The 17,852-nt window shown below is 41.8% G+C and overlaps 5 protein-coding genes across 5 annotated transcripts; 3 read left to right on the top strand and 2 right to left on the bottom strand.

Annotated features, from left to right (window-relative positions):
- Positions 1–1,671: 1,671 nt before the first annotated feature.
- On the bottom strand, positions 1,672–2,938 carry LOC6045390 (trypsin-2). The gene is made up of 3 exons (XM_038266794.1): positions 2,685–2,938; positions 1,837–2,620; positions 1,672–1,780 (listed from the first exon to the last, which is right to left on the bottom strand). Exons 1-3 carry the CDS (start codon positions 2,728–2,730, stop codon positions 1,711–1,713), a joined length of 900 nt encoding a protein of 299 aa, XP_038122722.1. The 5' UTR covers positions 2,731–2,938; the 3' UTR covers positions 1,672–1,710.
- A 267-nt stretch (positions 2,939–3,205) lies between these two features.
- Positions 3,206–4,215, top strand: LOC6045391 (trypsin-2). The gene is made up of 2 exons (XM_001862734.2): positions 3,206–3,809; positions 3,869–4,215. Exons 1-2 carry the CDS (start codon positions 3,327–3,329, stop codon positions 4,178–4,180), a joined length of 795 nt encoding a protein of 264 aa, XP_001862769.2. The 5' UTR covers positions 3,206–3,326; the 3' UTR covers positions 4,181–4,215.
- Positions 4,216–4,310: 95 nt separating this feature from the next.
- Positions 4,311–5,327, top strand: LOC6045392 (cationic trypsin-3). The gene is made up of 2 exons (XM_001862735.2): positions 4,311–4,753; positions 4,811–5,327. The coding sequence occupies exons 1-2, from the start codon at positions 4,361–4,363 to the stop codon at positions 5,264–5,266; spliced, it is 849 nt and encodes a 282-aa protein (XP_001862770.2). The 5' UTR covers positions 4,311–4,360; the 3' UTR covers positions 5,267–5,327.
- A 4,684-nt stretch (positions 5,328–10,011) lies between these two features.
- LOC6045393 (trypsin beta) lies at positions 10,012–11,582 on the top strand. The gene is made up of 3 exons (XM_001862736.2): positions 10,012–10,126; positions 10,196–10,686; positions 10,746–11,582. The coding sequence occupies exons 1-3, from the start codon at positions 10,030–10,032 to the stop codon at positions 11,352–11,354; spliced, it is 1,197 nt and encodes a 398-aa protein (XP_001862771.2). The 5' UTR covers positions 10,012–10,029; the 3' UTR covers positions 11,355–11,582.
- Positions 11,583–15,695: 4,113 nt separating this feature from the next.
- Positions 15,696–17,802, bottom strand: LOC6045394 (sphingomyelin phosphodiesterase 1). Its single transcript, XM_001862737.2, has 4 exons — positions 17,574–17,802; positions 17,358–17,519; positions 16,208–17,305; positions 15,696–16,151 (listed from the first exon to the last, which is right to left on the bottom strand). The coding sequence occupies exons 1-4, from the start codon at positions 17,796–17,798 to the stop codon at positions 15,858–15,860; spliced, it is 1,779 nt and encodes a 592-aa protein (XP_001862772.2). The 5' UTR covers positions 17,799–17,802; the 3' UTR covers positions 15,696–15,857.
- Positions 17,803–17,852: the final 50 nt, after the last annotated feature.

Genomic DNA, 17,852 nt, shown 5'->3' with positions numbered 1-17,852 from the left:
TAATGAAGAAAAAAAGGACACATTTGAACCTTTTTTTGTTTGAAGTGAACATTGTACCCTGTTGTGTTTTTGTTTTTTTTTTTTCAATAGGAAATTGTTTGTTATGAATCTGATTCATAGAGGGCATGTACAGAGTGCACTAATGAATGGAATAGTGGAATAATCGCGAATGTTTACTTTTTGGTTTTGTGCCTTAATGAAATGTTTGGCTCGATTTGATTGCAAACTTGTCGAAACAAACGGAATTATTTTTGAAAATTTTCCAACATAGTTTCACTCTCTGAAAAATATAAATATAAAATGTAAAAGCATCAGACTTTCCAGGTATTTTTCGTGTTATCGTTTGTCACAGCTTCAACAGCAGCATTCGATTGCTTGCCTTGGGAATAATACATCACCCCATTAAACAAAACTTAACGATTATTTGGGTCACATCATCATCTTCTATGTTGAATCCTGACCATTACCCTTCCCTACTAACAAAATATAAAGTAGAAGTACTTTTCCGGCACACGCGGGGGTGTGGATATCGTATAGAACCCACCCTTAGTAGCAGCCTGTGCTAACTTACATTCCCGTCCCACCCCCTCGAGATCTACAAACTGACATGGCGGGCGCCGTTGGTGGTCAACGACTGTTACCTATCTGCGGCAGTTCTAGTTTTGATGAGCATTCATGCATGCTGTTGATAAGAGAAACATCATCAGATTGTTGAAGCGTACGATCGGTTGTGCTGAATATCACGGTCCTGTTCAGCAACGGAGAAGGACAACCATGGGTGGTCTCTCATGCTCATGCTCATGCCCATGCTGTTATCGTTTGTTACAGCTTCCTATACTGTTTTTTTTTTTTCATTGTTTGAAAATTTTGAATTTGACAAAAATCGCCGATCCAGTTCATTATTGATTATGGCAGCTGTTTTTTTAGCGAAACTGATCCCATAAACAGCAAAAAAAAATCTGGACAGTCCAGACTCGAGTATCCGAAGCCTCAAATATCCGAAGTTTAGATTATCCGAAGGTTTGTATTAAATTTCGAATTATCGAATCAAGAAATATTTTTTTTTCATTTTTTCTTATTTTCTTACTTTAAACATCAGAACCGAGTTCTGCGACCTCAGTTTAGACTGGTTGATTGCCATTAAATTTAAAAAAGTACACATTTTTCAATATTTCATCACAGCTGTTTTGACAGCCAACTTGGATTTAAAACTTCTAGATCACTTTAGATAAGTTTAGGAGTCATACTTAAGCTCAAGAATCAAAAACAAGACAACGAATAAACATTTTTTTCTGGTTTGATTATCCGACGGGAAATTTCGCCAAGGCCTTCGGATAATCGAATAGGTCTGTATCACCAATTTTTTAACACTTGTAGTCCCAACGGGATAAAAAGTTGGAAATGCAACTTCACTGGCTCTTTGGACACTTGGAAAAAAAGTTGGAAATGAAATGGTCGAAAAGCCGAGAAAGTTTCCTACAGCTGGCTGCTATTCAGAAAGTTCCTTCTCAAAGGGTGAAAACGTAGAGATGAATCGATTTTTGTCGAATATCTCAGGATTAAACTGTCATTTCTAGGGAGATGTTGCATCTTGTATCCTCAGTATTCTTTCTTTACGAATTATTCATAACGATGATGACGCTCAATAAGGATTATAAAAACTCACAGAAAATGGTTTCCTTTATTTTTATTAAACATAACTTTATGAAACTATCTCAAAAGAATAACCATCATGGCTGCCAACAGGAACGCAACGGCGGATTGCTTGAGCGAAGTTGCACTGAAATAAAAATAAACTATTAATTAAACCCCAATCGAATTCCATCCTCCCCTTACCCATCAACTCCCGGCATCGGCGTCGGCCCCGGTCCCGGATTGTCCGCCCGCCCAAACTGCTGCTGTATCCACTGCCGGTGGTAGCGCACCTGGGTGAACACCGTCGCCGTACTGTTGGCCGCACATCCGAACCCAAACGAGGCCACCCCGGTGAGCCGACCGTTGCAGTACAGCCCACCTCCGCGGTTCGCAACGCACATACCCTGGTTGGCCTGGGCGGCCGCCGCGCACATCATCGAGTCCCGGATCATTCCCTGGAACATGGTCTGGCAGGCGGTCCGCGGGTACACCGTCACGCCGAGCTGCTGCAGGTTCATGCTGGGCGTCCCGGGCAGCCAATTCCAGCCGACGACCTCGCAGGCGGCGTTTTCCGGCACGATTCGGTCGATCAGTTCGGCTGGGGCCATGTGCGGGGTAGCCACCACCGGGAAGGTCATGTCGCCGTTGGTGCGCAGGATCGCGATGTCATTCTCGAACGTGAACGGGTTGTAGTGGGGGTGGACAAACACCCGGATGACGCCCATCCAGGGCGTGGTCGCGTCGATCGTGATGACTCCGATCCGAAGCAGGAACTCACCGGCGGCTCGCAGGTTATTCTGACCGTCTAGAACGCAGCTGCCGGACGTTAGGATGTGGTTCTGGTTGAGGATCGTTCCGCCGCAGAACACATTCTGGCCGATGTTGATTCCGATGTGGGCCGGATGCGCTCCGATCGGGGAGGGAATTCCTCCTGCCAGGAAGGGGTTGATGTCCGCTGTTTGGATAGCTGAGGGCAGAACCAGGGCTGTTTGGAGAAGCTGGAGATTAGTACACGTGGAATTATATATTGAGGGGAAAACACTCCATACCTGCAATCAGCCACGTGATTCGGGGAATTCGCTCGGTTGTCGCCATCTTCGTGGTCGGTTCGATACTGACGGATACTTTGGACCGCGCACTGGTCAACCGCTCAGCACTGATAACAAACCGTTTTTAGCTCTGGACTTAGAAGTTCTTTATCGTAGCAAAGATATACGACCCATTGACGTGTTTGGCAAGTTGGTACAACTACTGGGTGAGGTTGTGAAAGTAGTCTATAATCGAGAAATGTTTTTCGTTGGGCAGAAGAAATTTGTTAGTCACATTCCTGTAGAGAAATGTATTGCGCATCCTTTTGTCATGTTTTGACGCCATCAGAAATCTAAAGGTTTTCCAGCTTAAAGGATTCTAGCTCTTGATAAGAATCCTGATAAGCAGCTCTGATTTACCCATGTTTCCCAGGTATTTACTTAATGGTAAATGGTTCTCCAAAACTAGAGCAAACAGTCGGCATGTTAACCTTAATTGAATTTGTCCCAACGATGATGGATGCGTCAATAGTTTCTGACAGGTAGTGCCCAACAAGCCCGTTCATCGACGACTACCGTTTCGCCGATAAGATAGTGATCGATGCGCTACCTAATTGGTGTCTGCGAAGCTATCACCAGTCTCTTCCGACCACCTGATCAATCATGAAGTTCTTCACGGCGGTGCTGCTAGTCCTCCCAATGGCGCTCAATGCCAAGCTTCTGGAACCCATCCTCGTAGGAGGTTCGACCTCACCCTGGGGAACCTTCCCGTCGGCAGCCTTCCTCAGCACATCCGCCCTCCGATATTGTGGAGCGGCCGTAATCCACCCGGAGTTTGTGCTAACGCTTGCCCAGTGCGTCTACGATGTTGAGAAGCTGCGCCGGTTGAACACCACCGAGATTGAGGTTATCGCCGGGGACATTAACATCGTTCCGGCGTCGTACGATCGACAGACGCGCGATGCGCTGGAAGTGATCGTGCATCCAAATTACACCGTGCACAACCACCGGAATGATCTGGCACTGGTGCGGGTTGATAGACCGTTCCATTTGCCTGCCAATACGGTAGATGTTGTACGGCGGAGAAGTCGGATCGTACCGAATGGAGCGTACTGCGAGATGCCCGGGTGGGGTTTGCAGCGGGGGGTGAGTAGATCTTGTAATCCTGATAGAGTCGATGTGAGGTAAGAAGGGCACCATTTCAGACCCCACTGGGATCGTCAACGCTGGATCAACGATTCCTTAATGTTGAGATTCTCGATCGAGACCTGTGCAACGAGATCAACATCCACGCTGGTAATGTCCGCGAAAGCATGATCTGTGGTGGAAACCTTTACCAGAATGCAAACGCACCCTGTAGTGGAAACCTTGGATCACCGCTTTACTGTGACGACGAGCTGACCGGACTGCTTTCCTTCGGGGTCAACTGTGGCATTGCGAATGATCCCCCGGTGTTTACACAGGTGCGCTTCTTCAATCGGTGGATCGATCAGCAGATCGTCAATCGTGTTTCGTGAAAATTTAACGAATGATTCAATAAACACCCATTTTATCAAAACTGATGTATGACGAATTGTTGCCCTCGAATTCCTATCTTTATCCAGGCGGATTACCGATTTCGGTCGCTATCGCTGATGGCGTATTGCAGGTTGAGTCCATGACTAGGTTTAGTGTAGTTGAACATTCGATACGACAAGATGGCTAAACTCGTGACGAAAAGTCTGCTCCTGCTATTCTTTCTGCTAGCATCCGCATCCTCCTTCGTCATCCCGGATGAGGAACCGGAACAGTTTATGATCGGTGGCACGCCAACGGTCCAAGGAGCTTTCCCTGCCGTTGCCTTCATCCGAACCATTGGCCGGCCGATCTGCGGTGCGGCTGTCATTGACGAGCGTCACGTTGTGACGCTGGCTCAGTGCGTCCTGAACGGAACCTTCCACCTGTACAACCCCCGACTGGTTCGGGTTCACACCGGGGACATCCTGCTGAACCCAGTGTCTCCAACGCGAGAAACCCGACTTGCGTCGGTGATATACGTCCATCCGAACTTCAAGGCACACACGTACGAGAATGACATCGCCGTGATTCGAGTAAGTTCAAGACTTTTTCAAGTCCCTCCCCACTCTAATCCAAACTTCCCTTCTCAGCTCCAGGAACCGCTCCCCCTGCCAAGCAACGAAATCGAGCCCGCCTTCCGCCGCACCAGGATCGTCGGAAATGGCTTCACCTGTCACATGGTTGGCTGGGGTCAAACGGCGGCCGCTGGCCAGGTAGTTGACGTCCAGCAGCGATCCATCCCAACTGTCATCAACGACCGCGACCAGTGCAACTTTGTGCGCCACCTGTCCCCCGTTACGGAAAGTATGATCTGCGCCGGGAACCTAGTGGCGGCCGCCACCGGGCCCGCACCCTGCACCGGAAACATCGGCTCGGGACTGTACTGCGACGGGGATTTGACCGGGCTGCTGTCGTTTGGGCTCAACTGTGGCACGGCGAACAACCCGCCGACGTTTACGCAGATTCGGTTTTTCAACGGGTGGATCGAGCAGCAGCTGGTGAGGACCGATGTGCCGCCGGCCGGGTGGTCACCGTTGGATGTTTAAGGTTATAGTTAACACGATTTAAGACTATATGAATAAAATAAACAAAGTGTATTGATTTTCATTGGTTTTGTCTTATTACTTGAAAATCAGTTGTCCCTGATCATACTTAACTCACACCAATCGACGGTGTATATTTTCGATTTCTTTTGGTTTTAGCATTTTAAAAATACTTACTTGAAAGAAAAGCAAACCACAAAAAAAGAAAGGCTGATAAAATATCATACAATTCTCTTTCTAGGACTTTTAAAATTGGAAAAATAGTTTCTGAGAAACAGTCTCACAAAGAATTTCGATTGTTGAAATATTTATTTTCAAATGTCACTTAATTGGATCCTAAAATTTAAATTTAGTGATGTCGTTGTTCACAAAGAAGAAGCTATATTACTTGACAGCTTGTTCCAAGAGACCATAGTTCGTCGCTGTCCTGCTAACATGTCGTATGTGCAATTTGGGCCAAATTGAGTTAAGAACGCCATTTCGTTCAGCTCACAATGCCTCACCTTTTGACCTTCACAGATCCCCAATATTCGATTTCAATCCTGAGATATTCAATAAAAACCGAAAAAACTCCGTGCATTGTTGTCACTTTTCATATGAAAGAAGTTTCAATCAACAGATGAGTGCTATCGACTGGTGGATCAATTCTCAAATTTTGTTTTCAGCTTATCAGTCCCAGTAGAGGAAATAAACCCATTTTAAGCCTAATAAGCGGTCGTGTTTGAATGATGCTGTATAATCTGGAGTGTTCCTTGAAATTTACTAAAACCAAGTACACCAACGGGTAGAGCAACTTTTTGTGAACATTTCTGTTTATTTTCACTTTCCTAAAAGTTATTCTATTTCTTTTACAAGCATTTGAAAAAAATATTTCCAAAATGTATTCTAATCAAACGAGAATGCATTGGGCAACGCCCAATTTATCTATTTTCAGCTAAGTTCTTTTTTTCTTCCAGCGCTCTTTTGGGTCTGCTAAGTGCTGCCAAAATTGATGAAATTTTAAGCGAACACTCACGAAAAGTAGCATTTATAGAGAACATTTCCTGGCATCACTGGCTCACTCCAACAGTCACTGCTGGTGGTGTTGGTGGCCACCCTTTGTTCTTTTTTACTTTCGCTTCTCGCTCGGTTTTCTTCAGCCTTCGATTAGAATGGGTAGTCAAAAGTCAAACGTCAAACGACTGGGCGCGTTTGTTTTTTTCATGGCGCTTGCTAATTATTTACATGTTTCGGGATTATTTTTCAATTGAGTGACTAACTAATGTGCAAAAGAACATATTGACGAAAGTTGGGGGCAGTTTTGTATCGAAAGCGCCGTGAAAAAGTAAGCGAAAGTGAAAAGTTGATTTTGGCGATATTCATTAAGCGTTTGAGGGTTTCTCGCGTGTGTCACTGTGTGTGCTAGCAAAATGATGAGAAATGGTCTCGCAAAATAGAAATTATGATCAAAAGTGCATTAAATTTAATCTTTTTTGCCAGTAAATGGCATAAAATTTCGTGCTTACTTGAGGCGGTGCTGTTGCTGGTAAGTTTATAGCCTAAATAGTATTTTTGGAGCTTTAATCGAGCATCAAACTCTTCATATGACGAAGATAGGTGTTTGATTAGAAATGGTATATTTCCCCTAGCAAGTAAAACGAAATTTTGTTTTTTATGCCCGACGTTTCGATTTATATAATATCATTTTCAAGGGTTCTGCAAACAAGACATAATACATGATTAAATTAAAACATACATGAATTACACAAAGCGTAACAAATATATTTATAGAAACGTCGGGCATAAAACTGAATTTCGTCATTCCTTTGTGGACCACCATTCAGTGAGGTACTCCTGGATTTTAGCTCCTGAAAAGTGCTTAAAAAGTGCAAAAATGCCTCACGGCAAGAAAAAGAGGCGGTCCTCACCAGCAGGATCGGCAGATTTGAAGAAGCTAAAGAATGCCGAAGCGCTACCTGCAAAGCCAGGCAGTTTGAGCAAGGACGCTCAAAATTCGTCTGGAAACCAGTTCGCTACCCTCCCTGTGGACGTGAGCGAGAAGGAAGAATTTGAACGACGGGAAAAGTTGCCACCCATTTTGTGAAAACATCGTCATCGGATTCGGTGCGAAAGTGGCTGACCGGATTTATCAAATCTGGTGCTTTACGAGCTTCCATTCGCTTGTGTGCTGATGGACTCAAAATTCTGCTACCTACCAGAAAGGATTACAACTACGTTCGGGATTTCCTGAACAACACAAAGATTGAATACTACAGCCATGACGATCCAGGTAAACGCCCCATGAAACAGGTCCTCCGAGGCCTGTACGACATGGATGTGAGTGTGCTGAAAGAAGAGCTCAAAACTCTTAAGTTGAACGTGATCGAAGTCTTCAAGATGACGAGACACAACAAGGACATCAAGTATCGTGATCAACTGTACCTGGTTCATCTCGAGAAAGGATCGACAACGCCGTCTGAGCTGAAAGCAGTTCGGGCAATTTTCAACATCATCGTGACTTGGGAACGTTATCGTCCAGTGCACCGTGACGTGACACAGTGTTCGAACTGCTTGCAGTTTGGGCATGGTGGAAGGAACTGTTTCATCAAGAGTCGTTGTGCAACCTGCGGAGGTGAGCACAAAACTCAAGCTTGCGAAACAATCAACGAGAACATTGAAGCCAAATGCTTCAATTGCGGCGGCAACCATTCGACCAAGAATCGAAGCTGCCCAAAACGAGCAGAGTTTGTAAAAATTCGGCAGCAAGCGACGACGAGGCACCAACCAAATTGTCGCAAAACACCACCAACTTTCACGGACGTGGATTTTCCTGCTTTGGCGTCACCTGGAGCGGGATCTGTTCGAGTGGTTCCAAATCTGCAGCCATTGCCGTTAAATCAGCGGCAAAAAGTTGCAGAGAATACAACACCTCCAGGCTTCAGTCAGCAACCGAGGGAAAACCAACCAACATCAACGGATGAAGGCAGCAGTGACCTGTTTTCACCACAAGAACTTCTGAACATTTTCATCGAGATGACAACAACACTGCGTGGTTGCAAAACTCGTGCGGAACAAGTAAGAACGCTTGGAGGATTTATCTTGAAATACAGTTCGTAGTTTACTCGTTCTAATGATTTTGAATATTTCAATGAATTTGCTTTTTTAGTTATTTAGGATTAGTTGTTAAAGTGATTTTTTTTTTTTTTTTTTTTCTTTTTTACCCAAATGTATTCGATTCAATGCAAAAATTTAAAACAATTTGAAGTAAATAAATGAATGTGAACAGTTAATAAGAAAACGAAAAATATAACAAAGATGAAGAGCATTTAGCCATACCACTTAGAATGTAAATGAAATGTAATTATTATAAGAAAGTTCAATAAAGACATATTTAATTTCAAAAAACTGAATTTCGTTTTACTTGCTACTGGGACTGATAAGCCGAAAACTAAATTTGGGAAGTTTCAATCTTGTCGTGCTATCTTGACACAGCCTGAAAATTGATGTGAGTGTGACAATTGGCCAAAGGGATTTCAGGTCAGAACAAGTTTGACACGGGAACGAGCTCGATTACCGTAAACATTTTCAGTTATAATTTAGAACTCCAGCTACCAAATTCAACCAAACTTCAGGACGATGCACATTGTTATTGTTTACATTGCGTGCTCTCGTTTTTGTTTATTCCCGATCTACCGGGGCCGTGAGGTTATGTGTTTCGCCTTGTAAGCGGAAGGCATATGAGTTCGATTCCTGTCTGGCTCGGCAAAGCCAGATCCCTTCAAAGAGTAAATCTACTCACTGGGAACACTGACCAAAATGGTCGTTGTTTGGAAAGTTTTAGAATGTTATTGAAGGAGGTATTAGACTATGACAAACAAAAAAAACATGCTGGGTGTCGACTAGCGGCATTTGAGCGGCATGCTGGAGGTCGTAGATTCAATTCTCGAACCGGTATGATGATTTTTTTGACAATCTCGCACACAAAGCAACATGTATCCAGGCTGACGTTTCTTCAAACAAATGCAGGAAAAAAACTATTAAAAACTGCGAGTTTGTTTTTTTTTGTTTGTCATAGTCTAATACCTCCTTCAATAAAATTCTAAAACTTTCCAAACAACGACCATTTTGGTCGAAATTGATTCAATGAGGACGTTTTGTTAAACTCAACAAACCTTACAAGAAGCTAAAAGCCGATTTTGGAAGTTCGCTTATGTTCCACAATATGATACATTTTGATACACATTTTTCTAAAGCAAATCCATCTGTTAATATTGAAAATATACTGAAAATGTCAGAAAAACTTTTAATTTAAGCTTATTTCAATTTGTATGAGAATTATGTGCACACTTGTGATACGAAGCACATTTTATCACTATCAATGCACACATATGATATTTGCAATTCACTTTTTTGTTTTTAACTGCATTTATTTACTGGTGTATCCAAATTAGTTGAAATTTGGAGCGTTTGTTTAGCAATAAAAAGAATATGAATCGATTGCTTTAAAACGTTCATAGTTTTGGAAATATTTCCCACCAAACTTCAAAAATTCGATTTCTCGAAAAGTACTAAATGGTCGACATACCAAAAGGCGTTTGCAACTAAAAAAAATGGTACTTCTTTTCTCCATAACGGCTGGTAACACCTGATATCTAAAATCACAACAAAACCAGCAACTAAATGCCGGCCACACCACTCCTTATCAAGAAGCTTGTGGGCTTTCGAATTTGATAAGAATCGCGCCGTATCGATTTCAAAATCCCTTTGCCGGGGCTGAGGTTTCCAAGATGTCTCTCTCTAGTCCCATCAGTTGCCGTTCGACATCGAGTCCACTCAAAATGGCACTCTTGGTCAGCTCTGCGTTGTTGTGTTTGCTTTCACTTAGTAAGCCTTTGCATTTAATTGAATCCGAGTTTTGAAAGTGTCACGTGACTTGTTTCAATTTCTTTGCAGTTGATCCCACTTTGGAACAGAATGCCACCAATGTGACCTACGTAACGCACATCACCCACGTGGTCGTGCACCAGCAACATCAACCGCCGCTGGCGTCCCCACCATGGCTGAACAACTCCACCAACGTAACGCTGCCGATGCCGTTCGATTCTGTGAGTTCCCTGCCACCGTTGGCCACAACTCCACCACCGCCGTCTCCGATGGAAGCCCTGCCGCCGTTGGCCACGACCCCACCACCACCGTCTCCGCTGGAAGCGGGAATTCCGCTGTACAAACATCCGCACTTTGACGCCGAAGGGAAGCCCATTTGGTTCCCGCGGATCGTCGGCGGAACCCCGGCTACGATCGGCGAGTTTCCGTCAAAGGTTTCGCTGCAGTTGGTCACGAATGGGGCCCACTTTTGTGGCGGAACCCTGCTGACCATGCAGCACGTGCTGACCGCGGCGCACTGCGTTACCGATAGGAGGGGCGTGCCGATGAGTGTTTCGATGGTGAGTTAAGAACAGTACATACAAGCTTGAGGGGATAGTCACAATCCCTTCCTGAACAGATCCAAGCCATGGCCGACGACCTGAACATCCTGCCAAAAATGGGCGCTCCAACGCGTCAGGTGCGACAAGCCCGCACCATCTCCGTCCACGACAAGTACAGCCCGGCCACGCTGGCCAACGACCTAGCCCTGGTACGAGTAACCTCAGATTTTGTCAAAACTGCCACACTCTACCCAACGAAACGTGCCTCGGCAGCTCCCGCAGCCGGTCAACTGTGCTCGCTTGCAGGCTGGGGCGTTACGGCCGCGGACAGCACCAAGGTCAGTCCGACGCTGCAGCGGGTCAACCTGGAGGTTGTTAGTTTCGAGCACTGCAACGCCGCCTACCAGGGAACGCTGGCGAAGGGAATGATGTGTGCGGCCGCGCCCGGTCGGGACGCCTGCCAGGGAGATTCCGGCGGGGCGTTGATCTGCCAGAATCGGGTGGCGGGAATTGTGAGCTTCGGAGCCGGCTGTGCCCATCCGAACTTCCCCGGCGTCTACATGGACGTCGTTCATCACGAGAAGTGGATTAGCAAGTCGCTGAACGGGGTTCAAGGGTTGAAAGTGCAGCTTGGAGTTTGGATCGTGATGGTGGCGGTTCTGATTAAAACCGCTTTTAGTGGTTAGCTTTTGCTGAACGTGGAAATAGCCTAGATGTAGACAACTTAGAGCATTGAATGAGCTTTGTTATCAGGACAAGAAAAATGTTGCTGATAGTTGTTTTTTTTTTGCGCTAAAAATAATTGCATAATTTTTATCAGTCTCATGTTGCATTGCTCATTGATAAGGTTGGCCATGTTACATGAGTTTGACTGATAAAAACTGCAATCACTCGAATAAAATGTTTACAAACAACTTCCCGACTGGTTATTTTTATATTCGAGTATTTTCGATCTTACTTTGGTGTCTCCAGACCTGCGAAGTCGGGTATCCTTTGAAGCAATTTTGACTCCGGATGTCATCCATAAAGTATTTATCATCATTACAAACAACATGTTTAATCTCAACAAACCAATCTACTGTCTACTTCTCATTCAGTTACAAGGCAATACCAAGAAGATAATCTTCGAGTTTATGTAATGTCAGGATTGCGATTCAGTTTTCCCCTTGTTTCTTATGCTACTTCGTTCAACAATCAATCGCGAAGTTACGGAGTCATTATTGTCTTGCTCTTGCCGAAAAACGTAGTGCCAGTAGAATGTGTTCTCTCCTGTTGAAGAAATTATATTTTTAATGTATCTTCTTATTGTTTAAATTTGTTTATTATTCAAAACTTCAAATTAATTAAAATACTCAGCGTACCTACTTGTCTTTGTGATACTGGTAAACTTCGTTTATTAGTCATTTAGTTTCGGAAACTGTTGTAATTATTTCTATTGTTCATTTATGCGAGACGAGATCGATTTCAAGGTCGTTCTATTTTGTCGCACGTCGCTTTTTGACGAGAAAAATGCATTTTAATGTTTGACCTTGAGTAAACCAAAAACAGAGCACGCAATGTAAACAATAACAAACGTGTTTTGTTTGGCTGACCATTCTATGCATTGTCCCGAAGTTTGGTTGAATTTGATTGCTGGAGACCCAAGTTATAATTACAAATGTTTAATGTAGTCGGCTTTGGCCAGTTTTCGCCAGTTTTTTCCATTTTTTTTTCCATTCTCCATCAATAAAAAGTATAGGTCATCGCATTGAATTTTGAGATATTAGAGAAATACTTGGAAAATATTTGAGTTTCTTTGATAAAAATAGATTTTTTGCAATCTTTTGCCCAAAATTAATATTTTTATGTACTAAAATATTTTTCAAAGTACTACAAATTGATTCTTGAATATTTCTGAGCATTTTCAATCGATAAAAAGTGTAGGTCATCGCATTGAATTTCGAGATATTTGCCTTCCAAGGTATAAACCAGCTTTTTCGCTATTTTCAAAATATGGTGATGCGCGCTTTAGTTTTTACTAAAAAACGGCATTATTTATTGGTCAAAAATTATAACAATGTTCTAGACATATGTTGCCCACATACCAACGAACATTTTGGTGTATAAAAAAGTATAGGTCATCGCGATAAATTTTGAAATACCCAGGAATTTTGAAAAACTATTTTACTAAAAAGCACCGACGGAGAAGAAAAACTCGTTTTTTTTGAAAAATGAACCCGTAGTTAGAAAGCTGAGAAAATTCTCTAAATCGTGATGTGTTTGGATTTTTTAAAACGATAATAAAACAAATATGAAAAATGATAAACAACGCGCGCGCGAGTCACGAGACGGCGGCCAATTTTAGGAGGTGTCAAGATTGAAACATCTTTCATAAGAAAAGTGACAACAATGATCAGATTTCATGTTTTCCATTCCCAATTCCGAGCAAAGTGTATTGTATTGTAGGTAGTCAGCGCCGAAATCGATGTTTGAACAATAGGTTCCAGTTAGTTAAAAAAATCCTAAGTAAATATTTAAACAAGAAAAAGGCGCCGATAACTAAAGTCAAACTACAAAATAGCTTGATAATTTGGATTTAAATACTAAAAATAGTGTCTTATATAAAAACAGAGACAGCATAATGATGCAAAAATGCAATAATTGTAGTATAACTTTTTAAAATAAAAAAAAAGAATTTATGGAAATATTTTGAGTTTCTATGAAAAATGTTTGAATTTTACATCACATACAGTTTTCTATTGAATTTTGACATTACAAAATTTTAACCCAGTTTTCAAAAATGACTTTGAGATATTTTCAGCACTAAAGTGCTTGATTTCCCTTACCATATGCAGTACAATTTTCCTACGCTTTGTAAATACCTGAATTTAAAAATTACTTCTTTAAAAATTTCAATGGCTTTAACTTTTTACCAATAAGACCAAAATTTTTTGAAATAATTTAAATAAACCAAAAGTTGCGTCTTTCAATCACAAAAGTTTTGGTACCCAAACATGTAAACAGGTAGGTCATCGCTTAAATTTTAAAGTTATCGCAGTTTTAGTGGAAAAGTCGATTTTTTCCCCTTTTGTCATTTTTCCGTTTATGCGTGCAGCATGTCAAAAACCCAGTATTGATTTTCAAAAAAAATATCTTGGATTATTAAAAACATAACTTCACAATTTTTTAATTTGTTTTGTAAAATTTTCCGAGGAATCTGACAAGATTCTGATAAAAATATTTTCAGACATGGGCTTTTTGGTCCCGAGACCTTCAAAAGAGCATTTTATGTTTTTATTTGACCTTTCCAAATGTGAGGCTAGTAAGTTGCAACTTCTAACTATTTTTTCCTTAAAAGCACCTTTCGTTTGCGCCCAAGACAGCAAAAATCGGTTGAAATGGTGCGGAGCTATGATTTTTTTTAAATGTGGTTTTTGCAAAAATCGGCAAAAATGGCAATTTTTCGGACCACCCTAACACGACGTACGTCATACTAATAGCCAAACAAAAAAATACGGGTCTAATTATTTCTGCCAAGGAACTCCCAGAAAAATTTTGAGCTGGATCGGAGAACTTTTTTTTCCAAGTCATGCTGTTTTCGTGGGGAAATGCTGCATATTAATATTTCATTAATCTTCAGAAGATTATCATTTTAGATTCATCCAATTTTAATATTGACATAACATAAAAAAGATATAAATATTATAGTCAAGAAATGAAATTTGTTATTAGAGGGTGACGAGCGGGAATTCCCGGGAAATCGACCATTTTTGGACCTCTCGATTCCCGGGAAATTCGGTCGAGACTCCCGGGAAATTTTAAATTTATAAATATTGAGGCAAAATTATATAAACTAATCAAGAATTATTTGAAAAAATCAAAATTGTTTGGAACATTGGATGTCTAATGTTCGATGTTCAAATTCAAATAAACCAATGCTTCTCTAATCTTCCTATTCATATTTTTTTTATTTTTTTTTTATTTTAACTTGTCAAAAATTCCAATAACTATAATCGAGAGAAGCCAAAAAAAATGTGGACCCCAAAATTTACCTTAAAACATACTCTGCAGTTACACCCTAGAAATGAAATTTAATGTTTTCTTTTTTATAAATCCAGAGTTGTGTTGTGAAAAAAAAACTCTAGAAATATTATTTTTATTTATTATTTCTAAGAGGTAAAAGCTTTTTCAAGATAAGTTCAAAGCATAGCAATCCTCTTTTTTTTTTTTAATTCTAAGTACCCAACTTAATTTTCAAGGTAATTTCTTTGTTTGATGTCTAAGCGATGTCATTTTATGTTTCACTTCAACCTCAATATTAAACTTTGGTGCGGTAATCTTTGTAAAGTTAAGGTTCGCCAATTGTGAATACTCCGGTTTTCCTGATAACTGTAAATATATCTTCAATTAAAATTTAGGTACTGTTGACCTTAAAAAGGATGAAAAAAAATTAAATTATTGTTTTGAGTCGTTATTTATCATATTGCAAAAATCTCGATACTGGAAAATTTTATATCAGCTATGTTTTTACTTCACAAAAATTGAATAATAAGAAGTTCATGGAATAAGTTTGTGAAACATTTGAAAAGTCACTCATTGCGAATTATGATTCGTAAACATTTTAAAACAATTATAGTAAACTATATAGTTCTTCAAAATTATGAGGATACTTAATTTGATAACGAATAAATAACGAATAAATAACGAATGAATTACGAATTTAATACATACTTTTCTTTTTAAATTTTGCCACTATTGGCATAGTAAAAAAAACTCCCGGGTCCCGGGAATTCCCGGGAAATGGCCAAATTAAACTCTCGATTCCCGGGAAATTGAAAATCTCGAGAATCGTCACCCTCTATTTGTTATTAATGAACCTGTCAATGATATCATATAAATTCGCAAATTAAAAAAAACACACTTTTTTGTATGGAGCGTAGACAGTCGCTGAACCCCTCCTCCCCCTGGTTTATGGATGGTCCCTTTTTGAAATCAATCAAAAAAGAGAATTCCCGAACTCGACGTTCTTTGTAGAGTGGTGTAATTATCAATTTTACTAAGGAAAACAAACGAACACCATTTGGTCACTTGAGTCAATAAACGCTTGCTGATAAAGCTAGCAATGTTTAGCATCCTAGTATTACGTCTAGTCACATCACGTGACTAATCTTACGATTATTAACAGATTCGATTTTGCATTCGAATGGCATTTATTTGGAAATCAATGTTTTACAAAGTTCATTTCCAACAATATTACAAAGGGTTTCCCTGCGACATTCTTCACTACAATTTTGACCAACTCCTCGAAACTGATATGAGTGATATTTCTTGAATAGATCATCATCCTTGCTTAATTTTGTGAATAAATCATGTAACGAAGATGGCGTTAGATCTTGCAGATTATACGCAGCTTTCATATCATACTCCAGCTTCCAGGATGGTTTCTGGTTCTTTCTATTGGTCTCTTCAAGGTCGAAAAAATAGGTTTGATGATTTTCCACAGCCTAAAAAATGGAAATCGATTGTTACTCAAGCCATTTAATATTCGTCATAAACTTACATATGACTTTGGGTCCACTTCATAAACTCGATAGCTCGGATTAACTCCGCTGTAAGCTGCCAGCGACCCTGCGTTCCACGCTACCCCAATCGCTTCCTTACCCCTGTACGACAGCCTAAACTCGTCCAAGTGGGTGTTCCCGTTGAACTCCGCTACGATTACGTGCGCGAAGCGGTTCACAATTTTCCTATACTGAGCGGTCCAATCGGCCAGCAGGTGCTCACTTCGCGGAGGGAGGTGAGCCATAATATGCACACGCTCACCGTTGAGTTCGGCTTTTTCGAGTGTGTCGTACAGATATTGCAGTTGGCGGAAGTAGAATGTGTTTGTCGGGTGCAGGAGCCACCAGTTGTAGATGTTGGCAATGTTGTTGTTCAGAACGATCACTCTGAGACCTTCTCGTAATTTGACGCTGTAATATCCCTCATGGTTTGTCGGGAATTCAAGTCCTGGGCGTACGTAGAACTTGGTCTTAAGGACATCCTCGAAATCTTTGTAAAGGTACTCATGGCCAACATCACCAGCTTCCGCTGGAGAAAACTTTCCCCAGGTATGAGTGTCGTGCAGTCCCAACGCCAAGAACACAGGAACCTCTTTGAAAGCCAACTTGGCCCGAACCACCGCAGCGGCCTTCCTAATATCTCTCGTGACGTAACTCTTCGTCAAATCCCACGCGTGATGATGAATAATGTTCCCGGTCATATAGATCACATCAATGTCCTTGTGCTTCGCAGCCATCTGCTCGAGAGCGTGCTGAAAGGCGAACGCCGGTTGGTCGCAATGTCCCAAGTCACCCCACTTGTTGTTGCGCACCCTGAACGGGTCGATGTACCGACAGCAAGCTCCGGAATCACAATCACTTTCCGCACCAATAACGTACTCCTGATCCATGTGAATGTCTCCAAGGTGAAGGATCTTCATTGGTTTACCGATCTTACCTGAAATCTTGTATTCTTTTGATTTTGGGCTTATCGCGACCTGCTGTCTGATAGTATCAGATCCTTTCCGATCGCTACATCCAACGTCCTCCATCGTTTGACGGCAAAAGTCGTCGGCGGTAAGATCTTGCCGAGCTTGGATGATGTGAGTGAGGGAGTCCTACAATGCACGATACTTAGTATAGTTTACCTCAGAGTCTCCAGGTACCTACAATGTTAATCCTAGCGATACCATTGCAGACATGGATCGGGCGACCCGACAGCCGACACAGCGTTCTTCCAACGACCTCAACGGTAGCTTTAGGAATGTCTCTTCTTCGAGTCATTTTGATCAAGGTGTAGAACACTAGTCGACACGAGAGACACAGCTTCGCCTGGAAGAGACTGTTTTACGTCACCAGACTTTATGTGTAACTCAAACTACCGACATTAGAAGTCTCCACGATATCCGCAAGTACCAACGTCTCATTTTGCAGCAGCTTATCGACTACTTTTGCGTAGTTTTGTCCCACTGTACCTCGCATCAACAGCGACAAAAAGTTGTCGAAAAAGTCAACTTCTTCGGTGCCCACATTCACGCTTATCTGTTGGCTTGCACCAACCAACAAGCTTAAGCCTGCCACTACAAGACCTATCACTTTCACGAGCCTCATTCTGAAGTGCACCACTTCACTTACAGATCCTCCCTGGATTTATATAACCCTTTC

This window comes from Culex quinquefasciatus, chromosome 1 (genome assembly GCF_015732765.1).
Source record: "Culex quinquefasciatus strain JHB chromosome 1, VPISU_Cqui_1.0_pri_paternal, whole genome shotgun sequence".
NCBI classification, from domain to species: domain Eukaryota; kingdom Metazoa; phylum Arthropoda; class Insecta; order Diptera; family Culicidae; genus Culex; species Culex quinquefasciatus.
This window is presented reverse-complemented; position numbering and strand designations above follow the sequence as displayed.